The sequence below is a fragment of the Tupaia chinensis genome, unplaced genomic scaffold (assembly GCF_000334495.1).
Source record: "Tupaia chinensis unplaced genomic scaffold, TupChi_1.0 Scaffold144276_1, whole genome shotgun sequence".
NCBI classification, from domain to species: Eukaryota; Metazoa; Chordata; class Mammalia; order Scandentia; family Tupaiidae; genus Tupaia; species Tupaia belangeri.
Genome location: NW_006204133.1, coordinates 7008300 through 7031874, shown reverse-complemented (window position 1 = coordinate 7031874; position 23575 = coordinate 7008300). Strand labels below are relative to the sequence as shown.

Genomic DNA, 23575 nt, shown 5'->3' with positions numbered 1-23575 from the left:
TGAGCTTGAGTCATCCCGAAACTATGCTTCCCACCCTGTTCTGTGTAAAAATCACCTTCCATGGAGCCTGTCCCTGGTGCCAAAAAGACTGGGGAGTGCTGCACTACAGCGTCCAACAAAGCCCACCTTCTACAGATATTCAGTTCTCCCCTACCAGAAGGTGTGCTTAGAGAGAGCATGGGTCCACCCACCATGGCTGATTGGTGCCATGTCCGTAGTGGTGTCACAAGTATGTGTTCAATGAACACTGGCTACGTCTAGTTTAATGAAGACCCAGAGTGCTTCATCTTGATGGTTGTGGCCTTTAGAACCAAAGGCACCAATGATCAATACTGCAGGCAGGAGGGGAAGGCATAGTTCTCTCTCTCTTTTTTTTTTTTAAGAGAGATTTTTGCTATAGGGTGTGTGGGCTCACTCGAGAGAGATAGAGAGACAGAAAGAGAAAAATCAACCCCCAGGGGAGATAGCCATGCCAAAATCCCTTCTCCCTCATTCTCCTCTCAGGTTCTTAGACATGCATGCACATGTGCCTGGCATGAGTTTTAAGCACTCAGGTCCAGGACTCGAACTGCAGTCAACTACATAGGAGTCCCGCGACGTAACCATTACACCATCCGCTGATCCTAATGAAGGTATATAAGTCTCAGCTTATAATTTATAAACACAAGTGTTTTGTGGGTTTTTTTGTTTTGTTTTGTTTTTTGTTTTTTAACAGCGGTCAGTTCTCTAATTTCCATTCTTATGTTAGGAGACTCGCTCAGTAATCTGAACCAAATTGGAGTTAAACTGGTAGGATGTCACAAACTTCTCTTGTGTATGATCTTAAAAAAATAGATTCAATTGGGGAAAAATATTACCCAAATAATGGTTGTATATTCTCAATTAAGAGTCTGCCAAACCAGTGCCAAGTGTTAGCAATAATAAAGACCAATTAAAAAGCTTTCTCTGTATTGATTAAAGCCAGATCTGTGGTGACTCTGGGTACACTGCATATTCTCAGAATAAAGTACTCATTCATGTGAGGTAAATTAATTATTCCATGGTATGAATTTACTATACAGTGAATTGCCTCTTCCAGGAAACCTAACCACCAAGAGAAAATGAGTTTGACATATGAGAAAATGCAAACAAAAAGTTGGTTTTCAAAGGAGGATCCAAGCATAAAACCCGAACATTTTTTCTTAAAATATTAAAATGAAATAAAGTAAATGCAAACTCATGTAAATGCTAGATTATTCATGTAGCCTTGTCTATGTCATGAATTCTTCATATCTTTTGTGGTTTTCTTTTTCCTCCTGTCTAAATGCTTTCAACTCCATTCAACTAATGTTTTTAGACAATTTATTGGCACCCAAAACAGTCACACGTTTGTGGAGAGAGAACCAAAAAGGATCACAACTCATTGGCAAAACAAATGAAGTCAAGGGACCCATGGCGTCCAACAACTCGAGCTGGGGAGTGTTGACGAATATCTCAGAGAGGCAGAAAGAGCTGACAGAACCTATGACAGCATTGACGTTTTCCAGGCTAAGAGCCCCTGGGGTATACTGGAGGTGGGCTGCAAGTTAGACTTGGATAGGAGAAACCACCACAGACCATCCCTGTCCAGATGTAAAACCAGAGTATTTTCAGAGCCCATCAGCTCAATTCGCTGTTTCCCCAAAGCTCTTGAAGCTCCCGGTGCGTATATTAAAGCAGTATGGTCTGTGGACCACAAAAGTACTGGAAACCCTGGGGAAAATGCAAATGCCTGGGCCCCACCCAAGATCTATAGAGAGCAAGGGTGTCTGGCTGAGGCCTGACACGTTCATGGTCATGGAGTGACCTTTCCAGGTGACTTCTATATACATCAGAAATTGAGGGAAGCAAATGGGAGTACAGGCCGAGGGTTCAGGGGAGGAAGGACAAATGAGAACAAGAGCTGAAACTTGAGTCATTTGATTTACAATTGCATTGGAGGGTGGACATTAGGGCTCACGAGGATTTTGAGGACTATCATGAATGGAATTGCACTTTGCCACTATTCTCTCTTTCCTTCTCTCGATTTTCATAACTCAGGTCAGATGCCGTTCCTACTTCCCCTTGCCTGGATTAGCTAGTATGTAGGTGTCTCCACACTGTTTTTCTTGCCTATGTCCACAGCCGAGGCCCTTCACACTTTAACTGTCCTCAGCCTCAGGGAGAGCCGGTAAACCTGGGGCTGTGGTCCCCAGCTTTTACCACTGAAATATGAGCAGCTGTATGTGTGATGACATAAAAGGTTTGGAAGCATTCTCATCATGTATTCATCATAAAGCTGAAACATGACTGTCACACTTCTCTGCTTAAAGATTCCGAAACCTTGCAAACACCTATGGAACCAAGCAGGTGGAGACTAGGGGCCTACTCTGAGGAAGCTCAGCTCCTGCAAGCAGCAGACCACCTCACCTTGGGGCCCTCCATTACACTTTTCCCCCTACCCGGAAAGGCCTTCTCTTCATCAGTGAGGCTGGAGCTCAGGCAACATTCCCACTTCATGTACTTTACTTAAAAGGGTTAAGCTTTCCTTTCCTTTCCTTCTTTCTTTTATTTCTTCAATTTTGCCAGAAGGCACGTGTGCTCACCAGCGAGACATGGAGGCCGGGGGCAGGGAAGGGAGGGGGAGGCACACACACACACATGCCTAGTGTGTTTTTCAAGCCACCAGGTCCAGGAAGCAAACCACAGCATCTGAGTCCTCCAATCACCAGTCCACAGGCCGGCCTGAAGCTTTCTTTGACCACTTGTAGTTAACACAGATTGGGATGATGTCTCACTCAAAGTGAGCGGAAGTCCACTTCCTTCTTCTGGTAACAGATCCGCACTTACACCGTACAGCTGGTCACGTGAGCCAGTCTGATCCAGTCACAGTTCTCTAAACCCCTGGGCCAATCACAGTCCTTGAGAACTCTTTCTAACAGGACCCAGTAGAGCAGGGTCCTTTAACTCTGCAGTGACAGGGTTGCAGAGACACAAAGACCTGTTTGTCCGTGACCCTAGTTTCATGCTCTGGAGGTGGCTACCCTAAGTGAAGGAAGCCACTGCACAGCAGATGAACCTGATGGACAGAAATTGTTCTAGGACATGGTCCCTTCGCTCCGGGGCCAAATGCACACAACCATCCTTGTCAAACATTACTGATGTACATGAGCCAGGACATCCCCCCGTCTGGCTCGCCCCGGCTGGATTTGGGTCTCCCCCACTAGCAGAGTCTCCTTCTACTGTGCGAACTGGGCTCCTGGCTACCAGGAGATGCCTGGTGACTCCAGTTGCCTCAAATAGCTGGGGATTAGCTGTGAGGACACGGGCGGAAAGACAGGACCGTGGCCTTAGCCAGGTCTCCTGGGAACACTGAAAAAGGCAGATCTGGTGTTTGACTGAGGTAAGGGAAAGTGGCAGCAGAGAGCTCAGTGGGAGAAAGGCGGCCACATCACGAGGAGCTCCTCACAGCCCTCCTGGCCAGAACCTGACAGAGAAAAGGTCTTGGCTCACTAGGGTGGCCTCGTCCCTGAAAGGGGACAGCAGAGAAGTAACTGAGGGCCCGCGGTTTGTTAAACCAGGGGAAGGGACAGCAGGTCTCCTTAGAGCACCTGCTGAGCCGCCAAAACAGCAAGCCTTGATTCTTGTAGCTGAATTCCCTGCTCTACGCTCCTCATGAAGCGGCTGGAAAAAGGATTTAAACCACACGAACAAGCATGTCATACTCAGAAGCACAGCTGATAGCAAGTGTACACACCATTTCAGTGTCAGATTTCTGAAAAATGTTTTCATTAAAAAAGGAAAGGTAGAGAGACCCGCAGTTGGCGTAATGGCGATGTCGCTGGACTCCCATGTAGTCGACTGCGGTTCGAGTCTCGGACCCGGTGGCTTAAATTCACGCCGGGCGCATGTGTGTATGTGCCCAAGATCCCAAGAGGAGGATGGAGGAGAAGGGATTGCGGCGTGGCCATCCCCCTGGGGGTGATTTCTCGCTGTCTATCTCTCTGTCTCTCTGTTTTTCTGGCAAGCACACACGCCCTATAGCAAAAATCACTCCAAAAAAAAAAAAGTAAATAAAGAGAGATTACAAATCTGTGTGTGAGTTAAAAAAAAAGGAAAAGGAAAAGTGGACTGGACTGGTCTCATTGCCTAGTAGTGAAGGGAGCCAGGGTTGCCTACAGTACAGAGCCCAGCCCTTGCAGCTTAAAAAACAAGCTGGGTGCATGTGCATGCCCAAAATGCTACCAGGACGGAGAACCAGATAAGAAGGGACTGTGGTAAGACCGCACCTCATTGGGGATGCTTTCTTGTTCTCTGTTTTTGTCTCTCAATCTCTCTCTGGTGACCACATGTGCCCCCCAGCAACTTAAAACACACACGCAGGAAAGAATTATTTCTCAGCAATTATGCAATACTTCAATTTTGAATTTCTATCATGTTTTATACTCGGGCCTACATAATACTAGGAAGTAATACTATTTTCTATATTTTTTTTGAAACACCTTTTTCAGGAATATCATCATTTAAAAAATAAACATAAGGAAAAGTCAAGAAAAAGTCCACAGGCCAGCCCCAAAGTGCAGCAATTAAGTGCTATGTATAGGAAGCCGGATAGATACTACATAGTCAAGCACAGTTCAAATCCTGGCCCAAGGAGCTTGTATGACAGACATGCCAGCACACATGTACATGTTTGGGCACGCACAAGCCTTAAATGGGATTGAAAAATGAAGAAAAAAGGACTGTGGTGTGGCCATGCCCCATTGAGGATGCTTTCTCTCTCTCTCTCTCTCTCTCTCCTCTCTCTTTGGTGAGTGCTACTCCCTGGAAATAAAAAAAAAGAGAAAAAAAAAAAAGAATAAGCCCAAAAGCAAGGTGATGGAAGCATTTTCCATTTATGCAAAAATCCCTGTTCTTCAAATAGATCTCTGAGAAGCAATTCTTAATTCAGGGGTACATTGCTCGAGTTTTCTATAATTTAAATTTAATAGGCAAACATCAAGTTTTTTTTTCCTACTTAATTTCTAATCTGGGGGTCAGTTGGTAACATAGTGGTTACGTTACTGCACTCCCACATGGTTGATGGAGGTTCAAGTCCAGGATTCAGAAGCTTGAACTCACTCACACTGGTCACATCTGCATCCATGCCCAAAATCCTAAGAGGAGAATGGAGGAAAAGGGATTGTGGCATGGCCATCCCCCCTGGGGATGCTCTAAGTATTTCAACCCATTGAATCTATTTGAAAGTGTGGAAGTCACAACCTTCTCTCAAGGACAGTCCTGCTCCTCAGTCAAATTTTGAAGATGTTCATATCAAAACCTCTGAAAATGAATGTTGGGCAACCATTTTCCTTTTCTCAAGGTGGCTTTAATTTGACATCTTAATTGTCACCAGTCATCTCAGAAGAACCTTCTATCTTTCCCTCAGTTTTTCCTTTTTTATTTTCTTTCCAATCTTCTCTGTTAAAAAGCAAAAAAAATTCTTTATAAATAGTATCATTACCATCACTAAAGAGAAAGCACTTCGCCACCTTTTCATATCTTACTTTATTTGTTGTTTTTACCTAGGGGAATAAAACACAGTTCAACGAGATGTTAAATAGCTAAAACTAATAGCGAGTGCCACAGAACAATGCTTTCTAACGGACTATTATAGGAGCTACATGTGTAATTTCTGATTTCTTAGTAGTCACGATTGAAATATACAACAAAACTAGTGTGGTTAATTTTCATCCAATATTTGTTTAACCTAACACAGCTACTATATTGTCATTTCAACATTTACTCAAATAAAAATTTCGAATGAGATACTCTAAAATCTTTTCTTTCCTGCTAAGCCTTAATAATCTGCTGTACATTTTAAACTTAGAGCACCACTCAATTCAGACTAGCCACATTTCATGACTTAATGGCTGTAGTTTTTTTAGTGGCCGCCATATTGGATGGGGCCAAGGAAATCAGTGGTAACCCGCTGATTTTGCACTTCCTTCAAAGAATCAGACAAATGCTAGGATTCATCCATTAAATATTTTTAACTAAAGAATCTAAACCATAATTTCATGGGTTATTTACATCATCCTGTGCTTAAGTTTATCATTTCAATTTCCTTCCCATCCTTTCTAGTCTTACCCAGCAGTTTAGGCAAAGTTATACAAATAATAATAATAATGAGCTTTTTGTTTTGCCTCTTTTTTTTTTCTTTTTGTTTTTTCTAAATGTCTCTAGAAAATTAAGAGAAGTATATTTGTTTTCCCATTGCTTGTCTAATTTTATCTCTCATTTTACTACTCCCTGCCCCCCCATTTACCATTTATGCTGGGTTAGTGACACCAGATGTAAAGGGGTCACTGTTGGCCGGTCAGAGTTCTCAGTAAACACATACATACCATAGTTAACAATGAAATGATTACTTGCCAGTATAAGGTACAATGACCCAGTGAGATGAGCAGGGATGGGAAACTATCTGAAGATAATCTTGGTCCTCTCTCTCCTTCACTCCACACTTCTTTATTCCTCAAAGGGTTGATATGAAGGTCAAGTGGCATCATGCATTACAAAATGTATTACAAACAAGATGCTTCATATAATGTTTCATGAAAGTCTTCAACGTCATGTGTTCTGTTTTGGTTTTGCCTATTTATATTTTTATTTATTTTTGTATCTGAGAACAACCGTAAACATGCACTAGTTGTTCTGGATACAAAGCTTTCATTTCATGTCTTTGTTTCTTACAGAGATGATCTCCTAAATACTACAAAGTATGAGCAAATCAAGAACTATGATAGACTGCAAAATGGCGAGCACAGGGATGCTTTTTTGTGTGTGTTTCTCAAGGTTTCCAACAGATGACGATTATCACCTCACGTGAAGAAAAACAGGCCGATGAGAGAACATGACTTTAACTCCTTTGAGGTGACCACTCATGTGCAGGGTACTGGGCCTGCTCTTAGATCTCATTTCTGAACGGTCCTTCTGGAAGTTCCCATTAAATGCTCATCTGAAAAATGTCAGTGAAATATGCTGATTTTTAAAAGAGTTACTGGGACATGAACTGGACTGGTCTGATAACTGGGGATCCAGGGTCTAGGTCTAACTCCCATACAGCCATGCTTTGCCTATGTGGGCCCCAATTATCTCATTAACAAAATGAGGCTTATAATCACCATTTCCCATCTTCTTTGTGATAACCTTGTTGGAATCATGCAAACAATAAATAGGAAATACTTCAAAAGTACCCTAGAGGAAAGAAAGACTGAGGAATTACTAATCCATCCAAGCAAAACTAAGAAACACTGGAAGCCTTCTCTCCCGTGTGAAGAAGGAATTAGCCAGTTTTGAAAGTCCTGGAACACTTCAAAGAGAAGTGAGCTTTCCCCACAGCTTGGAGATGCCCTGGAGCATGTCCCTCTCCAAGACAGTGTGTTTTCAGTGTCCCATTAATTTCAGCCCACAGGACAGTGCCTGGTACAAGACGGTGAGGCCCAGAAAGGTCTCCAGTGTTCATAAAAGAGAACAAATTTTCATGTCAGTCTGTTCCTGTAGGATCTGGTTTTGGGGAATCATTTTAAGCTTCTGTTAGTGTCCTTAGGTAAAGAAAGTAAAATGCCTCCTCTGTGAGGGATTATCAGTGTTTTATCTCTGACCATTTTTCTGAATGTAACATTCAAAACACATGCACTAAGACAAGAATTTCTAAAATCAATAACTATTGGTCCAGCCAGTCCCTTAGTAGAATGGTTAAGAGAGCTGGATTCCACGTGGTTAACCATGGTTCAAATCCTGGCCCTGATGGATTGAAACACAAGCTGGGTACAAGTGCATGCTTGTGACCAAAATCCTGAAGAAATGGAGAAACAGAGGAAAGGGGATTGCAGCAGGGCTGCACACCACTGGGGAATGCTTCTCTCTCTCTCTCTCTCTCTCTCTCTCTCTCGCAAGTACACATGCCCTTTGACAATAACAACAAAACAAACTATTAGTCACTTCTATCTCCTCTATGACAGTGCTTTGATACTCAAAGTTGTCCCATGCTATTGATAAATGAAGTTTCTTGTCTTCTTGTTTATAAAGTAACTGCCTGTTTTCCTTCATATAAGTTGATTTCCTAAATAAGAAGACAGAATCATTCCCTTAACTTTAATTCCAGTGCTACAGGAACTCACTCTGAAACACACAGACTACACACTTGTCCCTATTGCAGTGGTTTATTCCAGTATAGAAACAAGCAGAAGATTTTTAGAAAACACAGGGTTTTTATCTACCATCTTAGTATTTAAATCTAAAACCCTCCTAAATACACAGTAAACCATGGGCGTAAGTAATTATTTGATATTAAATTAGGTTTGGGGGTATTAGAGAAGACCACAATGGGGAAATCAAACCTAAGAATACCCATAAATTATCTCCAACACCTTATAAGGCAGAAGAGGAGAAGACTGAAATAACCCCATTCAGATTAGTTAATTTACTTGTCACTGAAAATAATGCAAAGCCAATTTTACAGCAAAAATAAACAGGAGCAACCCAAGGGGCATTGTTCCCAACATCCCTCCAAAAATACCACGATGCTGAAATGCTACCTGGTGCTTTCCTCTCTAAAGGACTGTTTGCACTCTGAACCAAACCTTCTATTCTACAGAAGGATGTTTCCTCGTAATTAGACTCTTATTCACTGCCTGCCCATTAAGCAATCGCATTCTGGAACATGCTGCCCAAGTGTCCACCCAAGACAAAGCTGATGAACAGTGACTGTGAGATCTGAAAGATGGTAAGAAGAGGAAGGGAAAAGGAGGGATGGATGGAAGAAGGTGAGAGAGGAGTAAAGGGAGGACGGCAGGCAAGGGTCAGGTAAGCCTCGCTGCAGGACTCTTCTACAAATCCTTAATGAAAGGTTAATAGCTGAACCTTTCTCTCAGCTCACACCTGCCTACCTACGCTCTCGCCTTCCTCCTCAGCTGCCCAGCTCTCTCAAACAAGGGAAGGTTACTGAGTATGCTCAGCATCCTTACACGCCTTCACTCCCATTAACCTTAGAATGCGTGTTTAAATGGCAAAACAAAGAGCGCAATTAGCATAAAAGATGACAAGAATTCCTAAACTCAGTAAAATATACGCCCAGAAAAATTACTAGACTATAAAAGAGGTGTGTGTGGATGTGCAACTTTAATTGCATCATTCTACTGCACCCTCTGGTCCTACGTCCCAAGGTAAGTGCAATAATTACACGGTGGAAGGGCGCGTTTGCACTTTGCAGGGGGAATGTGGGCATCTGTGATCTACGCCGTCCAGAAAGAAGTGTCTCACTTGGTCAGTCTTGAATAGGGACTAATCACCCCACATTAGAAGACGGGGTGTCACTTCTGAAGAGAAACGCACTCCCGTGCAGCAGTTACCAGAGGAAAACGGGAGTGCCTGGGAATTCACAGACAACAAAGCTTACATCTACCACAAAGTCCTATGCAAGGGTTCATTTATTATCTTGGTGCACACTATGGGCAATGACAATATTACTTTAGATGTACTAAAGGAAGTTTTTCTACTCGAAATTGTAAAATAAATGTTCACTTCCAAGTTACAAAGGTAACATTTCCATCCACTTACACAGCAAGGAATTACCCATGTTACTGGGTTGTTAGAAAAGTCATGACACATTTTTGCACAGAAAGACATAGAAAAATACATCATGCCTTTTCTGACGACCTCATACTTATCAGGAATACGTAGCCCGAGTTATCTCTCATTTCAGAATTCCCAGTGCAAGTGAAACCACGGTCCCATCTCCACAAACAACTGGTGACTTGGTACAGATTGGCTTCCCACCCTGCAGTCTTGATGTGCTTCCATGGAGAGACAAAGATAGAGAGACAGAAAGCGAGAAATCACCCTCCCACACACACCAGGAGAGATGGCCACACCACCATTCCTGTTCCTCCATTCTCCTCTTGGGATTTTGGGCACAAGCGCACATGCACCCAGCATGAGTTTCAAGGTCTCTGAGTTCAGGACTAGAACCGTGGTCGGTCATGTGGGAGTCTAGCGACATAACCATCTGCTGGTCCCCTGGCGATATTTCTGATGTACAAAGACTCCAATAATATTCACCTCTTCGATTCTCCTCTCGTCCTTTGGATCCTCACCAACCTCAATTCCCGCCCTTGACAAACTGAGCAGCTCCTGTGTGGGTGTTCTGAACGTTCACCTGTGCACACGGTCAGTGGCATATAATCACTCAGATTCCCAATGCCACTCAAGGTTCTTACAGACTGTCGCTGGAACAGCCCTGCAGGGAAACTAGACACTGCGTCCCACCCCCACACTTTGTACGGACCTTGTAGCTAGCTGATCACACATGTCCAATGTCACTGGTCAAAGAACAGCGAGGAAACTGGAAGTCATACAGATGATATGAATAGTAACCAGGAAGACACGGAACATTTCATTACTGGGTCAAACTGGATTAATATGTTGCTTTATTTAGGTTCTCTGTGAAACAGAAAACCACCCACCCTTTAACTCCAAGTTTTCATGACAATGGGTCCACTCTCCTTGGAGAAGGGCCTTTGACTTCCTCTACCAGAAACCTAATCTCCTTCTGATGCAAAAGTGCTCAGATGAGACAAAAAACCAGACTAGCCCTTAATCAATCCATCAACTAAACAGGGTTGGAAGAGAAAATTTCAGGAAGAAGTAGGCCTGTGTTTACAGCAGTGAATTTAGCAGGTGCTGGCATATAGATTGATACATATTGAGCTGTAAATAAATATTTGTCAAAAATACTAAAAATGTGAAGGCATAGCATTTACATGTATTTCTCACTGACCATGTACCTGGTAGGACCATAACATAATAGATCTGTTTTGAGAAGCTACAAAAGCCTCCATCATCAGCAAGTATCCTTTTTCAAAGGGACCCTCTAACAGCTAAAAAGGGGCATAGGCCATGGTACTCTGTGCTCCACAGGATAAGACTACATGGGAGGCCCAGGTTCAATTCCCAGTCCTACCTGAAGTTCAGGTGTGGTGGAATGCATACCTGTAGTTCCAGCCACTTGGGAGGCTGAGGCAGGAGGCTCATGAGCTATAGACTGTGCTGGGCGATATAGCGAGATCTTGTCTTAGAAAGAGCCTGGGGGCCAGCCTCAAGGCCTAGTGGTTAAGGGAACAAGATCCTACATAGCCGGCTCTGATTCAAATTTTAGCCAGCAGCTCAAGAAACACGCCAAGTGTATGTGTTTGTGTGCCCAAAATCCCAGTAGGAGGGAGACAAGGAAGAGAAAGAAATGCAGCATGACCCAGGCCCACTGGGGGGGTGCTTTCTCTCTTCCTCTCAATCTCTCTCTCTGCTCTTTCTGGCAAGCACATGTGCCCTCTGATTATTATGAAAAAAAAGTTAAAAAATGAAAGCAAGAGACCAACAGGTGGCATAGTGGTTAAGGAACTGGACACTCTCGCACGGCCAACCTTGGTTTGAATCCTGGACCTGGTGGCTTGCTTTCTTACTGTCCTTCTCTGTGTGTGTGTGTGTGCGTAACTCTCTCTCTGATCAAGTTAAAATAAATGAATAAAATTTTAAAATTCAATAAATAATTCTTTCTTAAAAAATGAAAGCAAGGGAACCAGCAGTTAGCGTAATGGCTATGTCGCTGGACTCCCACATAGTCGACCACGGTTCGCGTCCCAGACCCGGTGGCTTAAAACTCACGCCGGGCGCGTGTGCGTGCATGCCCAAGATCCCGAGAGGAGAATGGAGGAGAAGGGATTGTGGCATGACCATCCCTCCTGGGGAGTGATTTCTCGCTTTCTGTCTCTATGTCTCTGTCTGTCTGGCGAGCACACGCGCCCTATAGTGAAAACCTCTCCAAAAAAAAAAAAAATGAAAGCAAAAGAGATGGACATGGTGCTTCACAGGCTGAAACCACATGTGCAATCCAGGTTCAATAACTAGTTCAACTTAAAGGTCTGAGGCAGTAGAATGTGCAGCCTCTGGTTCTAGCTGGGAGTATTAGACAGGGAGATTATAACAGGGCAAGATACTGCCTTTAAATATATAGACAAATAAATAAATAAAATTTCTTCAGCCAATTTGCAGAACTCCTAGAGAATACTCTTCAGAATCAGTTAGCAACTAATACACTAACTGTATCTTTAAGCAATAAATAATTGCTTGCTTTATAATATACTCTTCCATTTCAGAAGTTAAACTAAAATTAGTAATTATAAATAAATTATCAATTGCAATCACATTATAATCACATCTCTTAGTCACTTAATTTTGCTGCTATCATCTCAAACTGAGTCTACCATACAAAATAGGTCTACTACTAAGATTACTAGGGTGAATAGAGATGAGCAATTCCAGAGCCCCAAGAGCAGCCTGGATGGTGTAACCTTGGTGGAACCTGTGTGCAGCCTCCCACCTGGACAACACAGAACAGGCATCTACCTCATAAAGTTCTCGGTAACTTAAGCCAACCCCATACCATAGCAATTTTGCCCTACTCAAGAGAAGCCAGATCCCACATGATGACCATAGCTTGAATCCTTCCTGGTAAGTCTAAACATGCCGGGCCTACACACAAGTTCCCAGGATCCAACGGGCTGGCGGACTGGAGGAAGGGGGTAACAGTGTGCCCAGACCCCACGGAGGGCATTCATGTCTCTCTCTCTCTCTTTCTCTCATGTGTGATCGCAAGCTCTATCATGCATAAAGACAAACATTTTTTAAATAATTTTTGGTCAGACCAAGATCAACCCCAACAATTTACTGTCATATTTCATGAGACCCAAGAGGTAACTTTTAAGCAGGTTTTTCCGTCGTAGCACCTGATCATGTTACTGTAAATTTGCCAGATATGTATATTCATTTCTTTGTAACAAAAAGTAAGAAAAATCTATTTTAATTGTTCATAAAATAATAAATAAACCTAGTCTTTTATGTACCTTTTTTAACTTTAAAATCTTAGTTTAGAATGCATGAATTTGGGACAAGCAGATGGCATAGTGGTTATATCACTGGACTCCCACATGGCCAACTGCAGTTTGCATCCCAGGCCAGGTGGCTTGACACTCACACCAGGCATGAGTGCGTGCCTACCCAAGGTCCCAGGAGGAGAATGGAAGAGATGGGATTGTGGCGTGGCCATCCCTTCTGGGAGTTGATTTCTCACTTTCCCACTCACTGTCTCTATCTCTGTTTCTCTCTCTAGAGAGCACACATGTCTTAAGGCCAAAACTTCCAAAAAAAAAAAAATTCATGAATTTAATGAACAGAAATCAAGTGTTTAAACCAGCAGTTACTTACGCCATGATGCCCGAGAGGTGAAACATTTCAGCTGTGATGTAGGACAGGTAACTGTACAGGAAAACGAAGAGCGGCTCGATCACGCGGATATTGTGTGTGAACCGAGTAGTGAAGGCCGCTATAAATCCCAGGAAGACGCCAATCAACACCCCACCAATGCCCACAACGAAGAAGTTCGCAATCCCCGCGAACACGTCAATGGTCTCGATGGTCTTCATCTGGCAAAAGGACTTGAACAGGTTGTACAGGACCTGGGGAGAAAGCAAACACCCGGATCAGACCCTCCACTCTCCCAGTTACCATTCGGGACAGAACAACTGAGCTGGCCTTCTAGTCAGGATGTTGCTTCTATGTATCCCAGAGGGCATGTCGCAAGCATTGTGTGTTTGTCTCATATTCAATATTGTGCTTTAGACACAAACAAACAAACAAACCTCTGATGAAAGGTTTTGTAAGAAGTTTTTCAAAAGTAAGGAAGAAAAGATGTAAAACTTACTACATACCTTATTCCTAAAACATGATTTCTTCCGGATACTATCTACAAGATTATGTTAAAGTATCTGCCATTCGGCACACCCTGGTCACATTCCCCTTGCTAGGAAAGTGGGCTGTCACAGAACAACTTGTGAGGGCTCTGTGAAGGCATTTACTTTCAGGGGCTGTCGTGGAGTTCATCGTGGAAAAGTTCCTGGCCTGAAGGAATCTTCTTCCGGGTCACTGGAGTCACTTCACATCCCACTTCCTTTTGACCTCCCCCTATTCCTCTCCCTCACAAATGTCTGAAGTAACATGAGATCTGAGGAATTTTCTTAAAGAGACAGCAAAATGCGTGTGTGTGCTGTAACTATGTACATATTTTGCGCCCCTAAAGCAATGAGAATATGCTGCTGTTTGGCTTCTTTACAGAGTTTTGGTTTAAGGCTTTAAGAGTGTGAGGCAGTTCTGGCCCAGCTTGGCTGTGCAATCAGTAACAAACTGAACTACCCAGTGCTGGAAGCCACACACCAACCGCAGGTTCAGATCCCTGAAAACACACCGGATGCACATGCATACCCAAGGTCCTGACAAACTAGAGAGCTGGGTGGGATAAGGAATCACAGTATTAGGAGAGCCGGCAAATATGCTGCTCTCTCTCTCATGCACGTGCACAGTCTCTATCATGAATTAAAAAAAAAAAAAAAATCCAGGCGCTTCACATCTGCTAGGCTGCAAATGTCTGAAGTAACATGAGATCTGAGGAATTTTCTTAAAGAGACAGCAAAATGCGTGTGTGTGCTGTAACTATGTACATATTTTGCGCCCCTAAAGCAATGAGAATATGCTGCTGTTTGGCTTCTTTACAGAGTTTTGGTTTAAGGCTTTAAGAGTGTGAGGCAGTTCTGGCCCAGCTTGGCTGTGCAATCAGTAACAAACTGAACTACCCAGTGCTGGAAGCCACACACCAACCGCAGGTTCAGATCCCTGAAAACACACCGGATGCACATGCATACCCAAGGTCCTGACAAACTAGAGAGCTGGGTGGGATAAGGAATCACAGTATTAGGAGAGCCGGCAAATATGCTGCTCTCTCTCTCATGCACGTGCACAGTCTCTATCATGAATTAAAAAAAAAAAAAAAAAATCCAGGCGCTTCACATCTGCTAGGCTGCATACTCTGAAATGTGTTGGGGTGGGGGCACTGAGCCAGTTGCAATGGGAAGAGATGGCTTACGCCCTTCCACTTTTTTCCACAAAACCAGGGAGTCAAATACAAGCCAGCCAGGTGCCAGCTTCTTTTCACGTGTTTTTACAATCCAGGGCACACCAGGAATCTCCCGGAAGGCTAAGGGACAAGGACAAATGGGGACAAAGGCTGTGCTACACCCTCATTGGTATTCTAAGAAACTAACAATGAATACAATTTGTCCATGGACAAATGACACAAAAGGTCAAAGGCAATACTAGAATCCAGCTCTCCTGGCCTTCTGGCCAGGGTGTTCAAGGTTCAACCCAGCGTGGAGGGTAAGCCGACCAGCCTGTGAGCTAGCAAATGCTGTCACTCTCTTTCCACCTCACCACCCTCATCTATACAGCCTGGCATCTTGCAGGTTTTGCAACATTATTTTTCTCTTTTCTACCAGATGTTAAGTTCCTCGTGGTCAATGAACATTTTATTACAATTTACATCTTCCATGCTTCCTAATAAGTGATAATAAAAGTTTGCTGATTTTTAAAAATTAGTAGACTATGTCTCAGAAACCAGTGGGCTTTTCCTTTCTAATTATTGGGGTAATGCTCAAGATTAGTTGCTCTCCTACCAACAAGAAGTGAATTGGAGAAGAACAGACTCACTCCCTTGAAGACGGGAAGAGTTTAAAGGCATCGTCATTTGCAAAGCAGAGGGAAGACTGGTTCTGAAGAGCATCACCCACTGGCTACTTTCACCAGGGGCTCGCTCCCCGCATCAGATTTCGTCAGCATCAACATACCACAACTGCTTCCTGAGGAGGATTAGAGACATGCTATATATACTTCCTGCCTCCAAACAGCAGAAGCCAAAGGGGAGGCTCACCTGTGTCCCAGGGGAGAGATGGGTTTCCCAGCTATTGGTTACTGTATTGACAGACTCCTTCCAAGGCCACTGGGTTCTGGGGTTCTGTCCCCAGGTTCCAGGTCCTGCCCTCCTTAACACCAGCTGCACCAGATGGGGTTTCATGTGCTCCTGCTCAGCTCCCCCATGGCCACCACGGACTTAACCTCTTACATGTAGACACTCCATTTTCTACTCCCAAGATTAAAGTCTTTGACTCCTGACTCTGGAAAAGCCTGATCGTCTCAATACATACACTTGACACAACTTTTTTGTTCCATTTTCTTTCCTTTCAGTTGCTTTCCAACAGCCATCAGTGTGGGGCAGTATTTTACCACTGCTCCACAAGACACACCATATTTATTCATTTCTGTCCCCGATTTTCTTTTCTATTGTTTCTTCTGGCAGAATTCCAGCCTCTAGGAGCCAGCTGGTGGCACAGCAGTAGCACAAGGCTCTGTAATGGGGATCCATATGGGAAGGTCCCAGGTTCGTGTCCTGAGGCTTCCCTGTATACTCCAGGTATCTGTGATCATGGCTGGATAAGGCTGGGGGTGGACTATGCCATGAAGACCCTGTCGAGGGTACTCCACCTGTCAGCCTCTCGCTCTCTCACATTGATGGAAGCAATAAACTTTTAAAATAAATAAAAATCATAAGTGGGTTTAAAGAGAGTTTTGTTTTAAGAAACCCAAGATGCAGGCAATGCTGCTGTTCTTCCCAAGAGCCCCCTGGACTCCCGGAACTTTTGTGAATGGCCCTTTCCTCTGCCCACCTACAATCTCCCAAGCCAGGCAGCACGTAGGATACAACATCTCGTGTAGTCTACGCTGCCTCACTTCCCCATCGGGATTAGAAATCCCTACTGCACAGAGTCTAGTCCCCTCCTCTCTCTCACCTGTGTCCCCCCGCGCACTGCTAGAGCCTCTGTGGGAAGTTCACTCAGTCCCACGGGGTAAATGGCTCCAGCAGATGGGCCTCACATCCACAGGCCTTTCAAAATCATCATCCTGCCTACTTAACCCTCCAAATCAATCAAAGGTACATTCTGTTTTAAGTATCCCATTAGATTTTGCAAAGACTGAATCTGAGCCCTGGGCTCTTTACATTCAGTACCCTGGGAAGAACTCCAGAATGATCATTCTATCCGAGACACCAGAGCAACACTGGAGGAACTGTGTCAGGTGGGACGTTACCCTGACAACCAGGAGGCTTCCCATTGCCTCCCCGGTTAACACCAAACCTGATACTAGCCATCAGCGCAAGGTAAAATTCTTTTAGTTAGAACTGGCCGTAATTGCCACAGTGAATTCATTCCACTTAAATCCTTTCATTTTGTTATCATAAAAGAGTCGACACACAAAAGTTCTTTGGAATGTTAATGTATGCATGTATATATGTTATATGTATATATGTACTATGTGTGTGGGCCGAAAATATGTCTCATGAGTCCGTGTAAAGTTGGCCTCAACTTGACAGTTGCAGTTTTAGGGAATTAAAATGTCAGTGACACTCATTTACTAAATTCTGTAATGGGCTACTCTGATAGCTGAGTGTTTTCATAGCCATCAAACAATCAAAGGTAGAGTTATTATAATTATTTTAAATATACATAAAAGTGTCCAAATTAGAGGGCATGGTGGTTCAGTGTGCTAGACTCCCACATGGTTGACTGCAGGTCGAGGGCCAGATCTAGCAGCTTGCTTCCTCACTTTTCCTCTCTCTCACTCTGTCCCTCTCTGGTCAAATTAAAATAAGTAAATAAATGAATAAAATTAAATAAAATAATTCTTTTCAAAAAGATCATATTATAAATTATGTATTTGGGGGTCGGCAGGTGGTGTGGTGATTAAGGGCACTGGACTCACACATGACCGACAGTGGTTTGAGTCCCGGAACTGGTAGCTTGCTTCCTCACTTTCCCTCTCTCTCTCTCTCCCCCTTGCTCTGTCCCTCTCTGGTCAAATATAAATAAATAAAGTTAAATAAAATAATGAAAAAATAAATTAATTCAACTTTGATCTAAAATGTGCACAAATTCAGTGATATGTAGAGCTGCAAACCGTGCAAATATAGTTGTTCAGCTGAATAGCTCTGTTCCAGAAAAACAGTGTTTAGGTCACCTTTTCTTATATGAAACATAGAAGATAATCATTGTTTTCATGAATATTCTGTTATTTACCTTCCAGCTTCAGAAGCACACCGTGACAGGCCAGTGAACATCACCAGCATCTTTCTACAGAGCCAGCTCCCTCTCCTTAATCAAGCTTAGTTAGGGGTGGACTGAGGAAGAAGACTTCTTAGAAACCATATTAGAATATTCCACGCCAGACAGCAGCAGAGAAGTAAAATGTAACACTGTGAATGACTCGCAGGGGAAGGTTCCAGAAACCTTCCTGTGTAAGCAGGCACTCATGTGCCCATGAGCACAGGCTCGCTGAGGCTGGGTGGGTCACAGCATCAAGACCCTATAAGGGGTGCTATCTTTCTGTCTGTTTCGCTCATGGGAAAAATATGGAAATAAGCTATATAAAAAAAAGAGTACTAATTATTGCATCAACATGTTATAGAAATGATGCTGGAAATTACCATGTGAACATAAGTCGTCTGTTTATGGATGACTATGGAAATGGCAAGACTTCTTAGTTAAGGAGAACCTGAATAATCTTTGCCTAATATGGAAAATTATGAAAAGTTTTCATAAAGTATTATAAGAGAAAGCACAAAAATCCTATTTAAAAAGTGCACCGCACCTGCAGGTGGCGTGAAGGTTAAGGCGCTGGATTCCCACATGGCTAATGACTGCGGTTCGAGTCCTAGACAATGCTTCTTTCGTTTAAAAAAAAAAAAAAAAAAGTGCACCTTATTTTTCCTTCTTTCTTTTTTTTATTTTTTTGGATTGTTTACCATCTCTCCCGTTAATTGTAATGTACTATTGCCCTGGATAGTAACAGGTAGAGTTTGATCTGAAATTTATATACTGTCAATTTCTCTTGTTTTGAAACATTTTTATGCTAGATTTTCTTTCTCTTCAACTTTTCTAGTTCACTGTTGAATTTATCATAATTTAGGGAAAAATTAATTAATTGCTCTAACCTATAATTTCACCCATCCTCCAGGTTATATTTTTTAAAGGATTATTTATTTATTTATTTTTATTCCTTCATTTATTTTAATTTAACCAGAGAGAGAAAGCAAGCCACCAGGTCTGGGACTTGAACCATGGTCAACCGTATGGGCGTGTCCAGTGCCTTAACCACCACACCATCTACTGGTCTCCCTCTAGGTTACATTTATAACATCAGTTCTTTCTCTATGCTTTTAACTACATCCTCCACTGACACAATTTTTCTATATGCATTATGGTTTACATTCTTATTCTGTTGGTTTTTTTTTTTTTTTTTTTTGAGAGGTTTTTGCTATAGGGTGCATGTGCTCACCAGAAAGACAGAGAGAGATAGAGAGACCGAAAGTGAGAAATCACCCCCAGGGTGGATGGCCTTTAAAAAAAAAAAAAAAAAAGTGCACCTTATTTTTCCTTCTTTCTTTTTTTTATTTTTTTGGATTGTTTACCATCTCTCCCGTTAATTGTAATGTACTATTGCCCTGGATAGTAACAGGTAGAGTTTGATCTGAAATTTATATACTGTCAATTTCTCTTGTTTTGAAACATTTTTATGCTAGATTTTCTTTCTCTTCAACTTTTCTAGTTCACTGTTGAATTTATCATAATTTAGGGAAAAATTAATTAATTGCTCTAACCTATAATTTCACCCATCCTCCAGGTTATATTTTTTAAAGGATTATTTATTTATTTATTTTTATTCCTTCATTTATTTTAATTTAACCAGAGAGAGAAAGCAAGCCACCAGGTCTGGGACTTGAACCATGGTCAACCGTATGGGCGTGTCCAGTGCCTTAACCACCACACCATCTACTGGTCTCCCTCTAGGTTACATTTATAACATCAGTTCTTTCTCTATGCTTTTAACTACATCCTCCACTGACACAATTTTTCTATATGCATTATGGTTTACATTTTTATTCTGTTGGTTTTTTTTTTTTTTTTTTTGAGAGGTTTTTGCTATAGGGTGCATGTGCTCACCAGAAAGACAGAGAGAGATAGAGAGACCGAAAGTGAGAAATCACCCCCAGGGTGGATGGCCATGCTGCAATCCCTTCTCCTCCATTCTCCTCTTGGGATCTTGGGCACGCATGCACACATGCCCAGCATGAGTTTAAGCCACCAGGTCCGGGACTCAAACTGCGGTCGACTACATGGGAGCCCAGCGACATACACCAACTACTGGTCCCAGTGGTCCACACTTTTACTATCTTCCCCTCTTCCTTTAGTTCCATAAGGCTATTCTACCAATGAATCAAGGCTCTTCTGCCAGATATCTCCACCTTTATTCTCTGAGGGTACCTAACTAGGTGGCAGAGTGGTAATCTGTTCTACCATTGTTCCATTGTCCCCTTCAGTTCCTCACTGAGAGAAACACCGCACTGTTTTCTCTACGGCACTAGGCAGGACCAGGCAAGCTCCTGCATGTAGTGCCCTGGCATCCTGTGGATCTGGCTTTGAGAGTCCCTGGCCTTTCAACTAAAGCATGGGACTTACCAAGGACCCAGGTGTGTGAGTTACCAAGGAAGGTTCTTCGTATGAAACCAGTACAGTCCTCCAGCACATGGGCTCTGGCCACTGGCAAAGGCTGCACCCACTTGCAGCCACTTGCCCTGGCCTGTCTTCCCTGTGGAAGGGCAGGCTCCCTGGGTCTGGTCCCCTGTCCACTCTGGGCTACTCCTCCCTCTCCGTCCTAAACCACAACTGATGGCTTGGTGCCTCTTGGAAAGAAGCGTAGGACACACCTCTGGATGGCCTATGGCTCCGCACGCCCTCAAGTTATTTAGCCAGATCTGTCTCCTGAGAGCAGACTGGGAAACTATGAAAGGCGTGGAAGTCCAGAAAAAGGCCTGGTGCTTGATTCTGAAACTGACCGCACTTTGCTTAGCTGCCCTAGAAGGAATGCAGCAGGTCTTATTTCTTTGTGAAGTTTCCCCTCCACTAATCAGATCCACACCAAGCATTCCACATGCAAATCTCTCTAGTCTCCCTCAACAAGGTTACAATTTCCATATCAAATATAAGGCACAATGGAAAACTGATGTCTCCGGAAATTAGCATGAGTTGTAAAATGTCTTTACCATTATGGTAGTTTCCCCAGTTAAAATTTAAAATAAGTAAGTTAATGACTAATCACTATTAATGAATAATGGACTATATGAAGGGGATTTTGTTACTTGAAGGAGGCAACTTAACTGTTTCAAAATAGCTGCTTCAGGGACCAGCAGTTAGCGTAATGGCTATGTCGCTGGACTTCCATGTAGTCAACCGCAGTTCATGTCCCGGACCGGGTGGCTTAAAACTCACGCCAGGCACGTGTGCGTGTGTGCCCAAGATCCCGAGGGGAGAATGAAGGAGAAGGGATTGGGGCGTGGCCAACCCCCCCCCCCATTGATTTCTGGCTTTCTGTCTCTCTGTCTCTCTCTGTCTGGCGAGCGCACGCGCCCTGTAGCAAAAACCTCTCCTATATATATATATACCTGCTTCAGCAGCTATTTTAAAATCATGCTCAATAAATTATCAGTGAATACTTTCTATATAATAATTTCTATTAACCGAAATTACTGGGTTATTAGTTATTAATGAATATCCTTAAAGATGACATTTTATTCAGTTTGGGATCTGCTTGAAACCGAGCAGGGACCCCCTAAGAGGGATAGTTACTCAGTTTCCCTTTCCGTTAAAGAAAAAGTATTTCCCAAACTGAAAATTAATAAGGGCTGAACTAAAAGTAAGTCTTTTCTAAGGTTCTGGGAGTACAAGACCCATTTACATTGTAATGGCACAGAGTAAGGGGTAAAACTTCAGACTTTGGTCATGATAATGAAACCACATTGCCCTGAATGAGGGCCATTTGACCTCTAAAACTCTCACTTAAAGGAAAGACAAGGTTTTCATTTCAACAGGTAAGAAGTTTTGTAGGCTGGAAACTGCTGGCTGTGAGCTCAAAGACCCCAGGCCTAAGGGCTCCAGAAACCTGAACAAAATTTGATTATCTAAGGCCTCACCAATCAAGAATGCCCCAGGAGATGATCACGTCCTCTTGAACCAATCACTGAACTCTTCCTGCACCTGGACCTCAGCCCCTAATTCTGCCCTTAAAAGCACATGTCGGGAACACCGCAGGGAGACTGGGTCTTTACAGCATGAGCTGCCCGCTCTCCTTGCTTTGCACTTTGCAATAAAGCTGTACCTTCCTTCATCATACCATGTGCCTGTGGTTTGGCTTCATAGCACTTGGGTGAATGAACCTGATTTGAGTTCGGTAACATGCTTTTGCCGCATAATGTAGGTTAACAGAAAAGAATCTTAGTATCTACGTAGACATTGCGACGAATCAGGAATAACATAAACAATAGGGGCTAATGGGGAAGGTGGTGTGATTAAGCTACTTAGGCACACTTACCATCTTTCTCTGCCTCAATCTTATCTCTAAAATGGGAAGAATACCTACTTCGCAATTTGTCATACAGCTCTAAACCCAGGGGGAAGCATTCCCAGAAGGTTAATGGCTGTGATTGTTGTCACCAGGACTGCTACAGAGCCGTGGCTATAGTACACGGAAGCTAACGTGTTGGGTTACGGATCCGAGACCACTTGAGTACGTGTAACTGTGGAACAGTCGTACAGACCTGTGAGTGAGGGCAGAGGCTTTTTTATCCTCTCTCTCCATCCCTGCCGGAATTCAAGGTGGAGGAAATGTCTGCTAACATTGCGATCATAACACCTCTTAACTCTATAAATAAGAAGTAAAAACTACTTGTGTTTTGAACAAATACCAACTTATGAGAAAATGCTAAGGGCCAGAAATGTGCCGGCTGAGAAATAACAGAAAGTGAACGTGTTTAAAAGCATGAACATAATGAATAAATGATTACCAAATATAATAGAGACTGGCCCTGAGGTATTATCATTTTAGGAGTATTGTACACGTTGTATATTGACAGCCTTGTTTATTACAAAGCATTCTGGCATGTGAAGTCTGTCCAGGTATGATCAAAAGATCATCACTTTATCAAAATGATAAAAGTGTTGGGGTTGTAAACAATATTTCTCTGGAACATGCAGGGACTCGGAAGTAGATGCCAGACACATACTTGGCTGGGCCCGGTGCAGAACGAAAATGGGGGACCAAATGTATTCTAATAAATTAAAATAAATAATGTATTTTTAATGTATTAACGGATTTCAGGATGGCTTCATCACAACATTGAACAAGGGCTGGCATTTTTTTTTTTTTTTCTGGAGAGGTTTTTGCTATAGGGTTTGAGTGCTCACCAGAGAGACAGAGAAAGCGAGAAATCACCCCCCAGGGAGGATGGCCACACTACAATCCCTTCTCCTCCATTCTCCTCTCGGCATCTTGTGCACACGCGCACACGTGTGAGTTTAAGCCACTGGCTGCGGGATTCGTACTGCAGTCAACTACATGGGAGTCCAGTGACATAGCCATTACACCAACTGCTGGCCCCTAGGGCTGGCGCTTCTAAGTGCAGGCCTGGGCAGTCACCCAACGGCCAGCGAGCAGGAGCTCCCCTGCAGGGCAGGTCCGTGGGCTGGCCCGGAGCCACACGATGCGCTTGAGC

At 43.2% G+C, this 23575-nt stretch overlaps 1 protein-coding gene across 1 annotated transcript in view; it reads right to left on the bottom strand.

The window, feature by feature from the left end:
* SLC9A2 (solute carrier family 9 member A2) overlaps positions 1 to 23575 on the bottom strand; it is a 128180-nt gene that overhangs the window by 52191 nt on the left and 52414 nt on the right. The window contains exon 4 of the mRNA XM_006166648.3: positions 13297 to 13547. Within this exon, the coding sequence (XP_006166710.1) occupies positions 13297 to 13547 (251 nt within the window). The remainder of the gene's footprint in view (positions 1 to 13296; positions 13548 to 23575) is intronic.